Below are 5,400 nucleotides of genomic sequence, written 5' to 3'. Positions count from 1 at the left end.
ACCAATCCTTATACAGTTTCCAAATGTTAGCTTCAATTTCTCTTCTTTGGGAAAACTCTCTGAATAGGGCGTATCTGTTTGTGTACCTCCATCTATAGTTATTTGTATGCTACTTTTGTGGGTCTTTATACTGACATTTTTACACTGAAAAAGAAAGGTATAAACGGTAAGTTACAGAGACACCATCTCTGCCATTAATGTCTGCTCTTAGGGCTAGAGGGGGGGAAGAGAAAGAAAAGCATTGAAATATGTGTTTATGGTACCAGAATACTTCAGAAAAACATGGAACTCTTCATGAATTTGCCTATCCCCCATGAGCAGGGGCCAGGCTGATCTTCTCAGCACTGACCCAATGTTAGTATACGCGCTGCCACATTGAGCACTTTATGCGCTTCTTTAACGTCTATCTCTCCATCTCTTATGAGCTCAAGAGAAAGGGGAAATATTTGTTCATTACTTTCAATTTCTGGTACACAGCAGGACTTCACTCGGTTAGTTAAATGAATAAATGTTTCACCCTAGGGAAAACCCAGCCAATCTCAATTAATGGTATAAATTCCTTTTCTCCTCAGGAAAACAAAATTGATAGTTGAAACTGAAGATTTCTTATTTTTGGCATTATTGCTTTGGAGATAAAAAAAAAAAAAAAAGCACACACACAACGTCCCTGAACAAAGCACAGGCTATGTCACTTAGGTGTCTATTCAACATTTACTATTGGTGTTCTACTCCACTGCTCAGCTGTTTTACGGCTGGAGAGGCACAGATGAAGTTGCTTTCCATGAGAGGAGTCCAGTGGAGTTGCTTAAAAAACGGATATATTTTTTTTAAAATGTCCTAACACTGGGATATCTCAAAATGTTCAAACACTTCTGCCCCACACCTCCCCAACACGTTCTCTTCCTGTCCTGTATTGTAGTCTTAGCATTTATTGCTTTTGAACATATCTGTTTCTTTACGTAAGACAGTAAACTTCAAGAAGGCAAGGATTTTATTTATTTTGGAGGCAGGGTCTCAATAGGGAGCTCCGGCTAGCTTTGAACTGCTATTTAAACTAGGCTGGCCTCGAACTCAGATTTATCTGCCCCGCCACGAGTGCTGAGATATGAGGCAGGGCTACCACCACACCTGCAACGATTTGTTTTGTTTATGACTCTATCCTCAGCACCTGAAATTCAGAGGCAGGAAAGTCGACCACTAATGCATCTACTGATTTCGAGTCCTCCTCACCCTCCTCTCCGTTTATTCATGCTGAAAACGTTTATTTTCTCTATATGGTATGATCTCATTATCTAATAGATCCGTATACTGTATCTTTTCAACTGCTTTTTATTTATAGTGTGTCTGTTCCAGTCTCAGCAATGGCTCTGGCAAACAACAACAACAAAACTTGGGAAAGTCACTGGAGGGCGGCGGTCTACCATGTTTTTGCCTTTCAGCAAAAGTTGACTAAACTTAAAAGGCGGGCTGAGGGCTCCATTCTATGGGAAAGCTTAAAAGAAAAAGAAAAACAAAACAAAACAAAACCATTTCGCATACAGGAGTGAGATAACCAAACTGATCTTTTAGGGACTCTTTCGGATTTGGGGGGAGAAAAGAACCAACAGCTTAGCGTCTACAGGATGGATAGGTGCAGTTGTTATTTCCGGTGCTGAGTGACCCACAAGAACAGCGTTCATCTCAGGATAGGGTTGGAAAAGACTTCCGGGGCTCCGCTTCTTTAAAAAAGACTTGCTGAGTCACTCTGAGAGCCGAAAGATAAGAAATACATCGCAAATGGATGAAGAGGAAGATCAGACCCCACTATCGCGGCTCACTCCTGAGCCGTCTCGCTGGGGAATATTTTCTCAGAGCCGCGGAGCGCTACTTGATATTCCTAACACAGTCGCCGGCGCACGTCACAAACGCAGCCAACCTTCTCCCGTCATCTTCCGCCTCTTTCCCTTCGCCCCGCCCACGTCAGGTTTCGAAATGCTCTCTGGGTGCGTCAGGAACCCGGCCGGTTCCTATTGGTCCCTCTTCTTCCCGGCTCCCATTGGCTAATTCAGCAAACGTGACGTCTGTTCCGCCTTGTGACTGGCTAGAATCCACAGCGTCACTGGCTGTCAGGAGGGTGGGATGAAGGAAGTTGGTGTGAGCGAGGTTGGGTTGGAGGAGGGGTTCAGGCCTGTCCTCCCCAGCGGCTGCGGCAGCAACAACGCCGGCCGCCGCCGCCGCCCCTGGGACGCGGAGGAGGAGGAGTGGCTGGAGGAGTAGGAGGAGGAGGTGGGCCTGGGGAGCGGGATGTCCAGCGCCACGACTTGCTGGTGAATGCTGAGGAGAGTCACGGTTGCTGCAGTCTGTGCCACCGGGAGGAAGTTGTGGTGTGAGGCCGGGCGGGAGCTGACGGCTCTGGGGCGGACCGGAGCACGGGGTCTGTGTGAAGAATCTGCGAGACCCGTTCCCACGCTGACCATGCCGGGAAGAAACAAGGCGAAGTCCACCTGCAGCTGCCCAGACCTGCAACCCAATGGACAGGACTCGGGCGAGAGCGGCCGGGTTGCTCGTTTAGGAGCGGATGAATCTGAGGAGGAGGGACGGAGCGGGTCTCACAGTAATGCCGGCGACCCTGAGATCATTAAGTCTCCCAGCGACCCCAAGCAGTACCGGTGAGGGACGAGGCTCGGACTGGGGAGAACAGGGTGCGGGCTTCGGTTGGTGCTGCCATGACTTCTGGTCTCCGAGTCTCCCCGGAGGAGCAACAGGGCGTTATTACTCTCATTCTAAATGTTTGCTTGGGTGCAGGTGGCAAGGGCAATTCGGGGTGTTCCAAAGAAGTCTCTGTGTAGCTCTGGCTGTCCTGGAACTAACTCTGTAGACCAGGCTGGCCTCGAACTCACAGATCCGCCTGCCTCTGCCTCCCGAGTGATGGATTAAAGGTGTGCGCCGCTATCGCCCGGCTAATTTTGACTTTCGTTAAAGTAAGAACTGAGGTTTTCATTGGGAAGACAGGATGGATGAAAAGGGGGATTTGGTGTGATACGAGGAAAGTTTGACAGTTGGCGATCTTAATTTTGGAAAAGAGGCTATTTGAGATGTGACTGTTATTTCTATTCCGTTTCAATCCAAAGATATATGAGAGTCCCGTAAGGAAAAGAGGTAAAACGGAGTGAAACTTATGAAGAGGATGGTGTGGCCTTAATAGAAAAACTTTTACAGCGTAGCTGGTCTAAGATGGAGTGGCTTGTGACTGTGGGTAGTTCGCCATAACTAGAATGGCTAGATGACTTCTTAAAAAAAATGTATTAAAGAGGACTTGGGCCTCAGTTGGTGAATGGTAGGCTTGTAAAATCCTGTCTAGTCCCGTGTTTCAATCTGTAATAAATGGTAACACAGTCTCCACCTGAATAAACATGAGAGTTAGTTTGTTTCCGAAAATGTGGCTATCTTGTATTTGAAAGTAGTTCATATAATCTAACAGTTTTGCTTTACTGGTTGAGGAAATTGAAGCCCAGAGAGGTTTTCTTTCTTAGAATTAGGCAGCTAAATAATATTGGAGCTTGAATGAGACTGGTCATCTGACATAAAAGCCAGTTGCTCTGTTTGCTGATATTTTATGAGGTTCTTATTCATGCTGAGTTAGAAGGCTAAGTAGTCTAGGTTGAAATTTATTATAAGCCTACAGTGTGTTAAAGAGCAGAAGAGAAGCCTAGAGATCATCTTTTCTACTTTCCTCAACTCCTGTTCTCTTGTTTTACAAACTGAAACTCAGGTCCAGAAAACAGTGACACAGCCCCCACGTCAAGACCAGTTTAATCTCTCTCTCTCTCTCTCTCTCTCTCTCTCTCTCTCTCTCTCTCTCTCTCTCTCTCTCTCTCTCTCTCTCTCTCTCTCTCTCCCCCTCCCTCCCTTCTTCCCTCCCTCCCTTCTTCCCTCCCTCCCTCCCTCCCTCCCAGCTGTCAGGGTCAGGTCAAGGTATCTTTATAAATTAGAGTTAACTTTTCTTGTCAAAGATGTAATTGTAACATGTAAGCGAACACATAGAAAGTAATAATGTTGCTTGGTTTTTGCCTCTCAGATTAAATTGTCAATACAGGCTTTAGTGGTTTTTTTTGTTTCCTGTTCTTCCAAAGTTACCTAATAATAGCTCAATGTCAGATGCTGTTTTGTTGCTTTAAATGTGTTCATTGGCCTTATTTTTTTTTTTTGCAACTTTAGAAATGATTACTATGTGTGCCTGGTGCCAAGGTAGCATTTCTGCACATTGGTCATATATTGCAATAAATATCATTTTGCCCAGGGTGGCATACTAAGATGATTAAACTCACAGTGTAGGAGGGTATAGACATTTAAAAAGGAAAATGAGAGTGGGGCATGGCAGTGTACCCCTTTAATCCCAGCACTGGGGAGGTGGAGGGAGGAGAATCAGAAGTCAGGAGTCATCCTTGCTTATATAGCTTGGGATACATAAAACCCTGGCTCAAAAAACGAACTAGGGAAGGGGAAGCAAAATCAGGGACCTAAAGTTTATGGAATTCCCAATAGAAGTATATATGTTAGAGTAGATTAAAAAATAAAGTAGGATATGTGTTGCTTTTATTGGTCAATGAAATAAGAAACTGGCTTGGCCTGATAGGGCAAAGTAGAGGTAGGTGGGGAAAAGTAAACTGAATGCTGGGATAAAGAAGGTGGAGTCAAGGAGAAGCTATGGAGCTGCCGCCAGAAATGTGCCGAAAAGTTGCCGGTAAGCCACAGCCACATGGCGATACACAGATTAATAATGGAGATGGGCTAGTTTAAGGATATAAGTGTTAGCCAGAAATATACTTAAGCTATTACAAATAATATGGTTTCTGTATTATTTCGGGACTGAGCAGCCGGGAACTAACTAGTGGCCTCCTACAACAGTAGGAAGTGATACGCTAGAGGAGCCAGATAGCTTCTTCCAAAAATGTATGAGAAAGGACTTGGACCTCAATTGGTTGAATGGTGGCTTGTAAGATCCCTTCTAATCCTCCTGTGTTCCAGTCATCTGTAATGAATGGTGACTCAGACCCAGCCTGAATAAACTCTGAGCTAGTTTGTGGTACAAGGAAAAGGAATACTTCAAAAGAGAGAGAATGCAGCTGGATGTGGGGACGCACAACTTTAATCCCAGCACTCAGGAGGGAGAGACAGAAAGATCGCTGAGTTCAAGACCGGCCTGCTCTACAAATCAAGTTCCAGGAAAGCCAGGGTTACACAGAGAAACACTGTCTCAAACAAACAAGCAAAAATCCACAAAAAAGCCCAAACCAAACAAAAAAAGGCAGGGATAATTCTTTAAAAAGTTACTCTGAATAAAGAACATACAAAAAAAGAACAGAGATAACGCCTTTTTTTTTTTTTTTTTTTTTTTTTTTTTTTTTTTTTTTTTTTTTT

The 5,400-nt window shown here is 44.7% G+C and overlaps 1 protein-coding gene and 1 non-coding gene across 4 annotated transcripts in view; one reads left to right on the top strand and one right to left on the bottom strand.

Annotated features, from left to right (window-relative positions):
* Positions 1 to 276: 276 nt before the first annotated feature.
* LOC126498109 (U6 spliceosomal RNA) lies at positions 277 to 383 on the bottom strand. Its single transcript, XR_007590771.1, has one exon. It is a non-coding gene; the product is annotated as a U6 spliceosomal RNA (small nuclear RNA).
* A 1,765-nt stretch (positions 384 to 2,148) lies between these two features.
* The window catches only part of Nrdc (nardilysin convertase), a 67,604-nt gene continuing 64,352 nt past the window's right edge, over positions 2,149 to 5,400 (top strand). The window contains exon 1 of one of the 3 annotated variants that reach the window (XM_050136245.1): positions 2,149 to 2,648. In XM_050136245.1, the coding sequence (XP_049992202.1) occupies positions 2,311 to 2,648 (338 nt within the window). In that variant the 5' untranslated portion in view covers positions 2,149 to 2,310. The remainder of the gene's footprint in view (positions 2,649 to 5,400) is intronic. The other 2 variants (XM_050136244.1, XM_050136246.1) reach the window with 2 other exon arrangements.

Source organism: Alexandromys fortis, unplaced genomic scaffold, assembly GCF_014885135.2.
Source record: "Alexandromys fortis isolate MF-2015 unplaced genomic scaffold, M_Fortis_MF-2015_v1.1 scaffold_13, whole genome shotgun sequence".
NCBI classification, from domain to species: Eukaryota; Metazoa; Chordata; class Mammalia; order Rodentia; family Cricetidae; genus Alexandromys; species Alexandromys fortis.
This window is presented reverse-complemented; position numbering and strand designations above follow the sequence as displayed.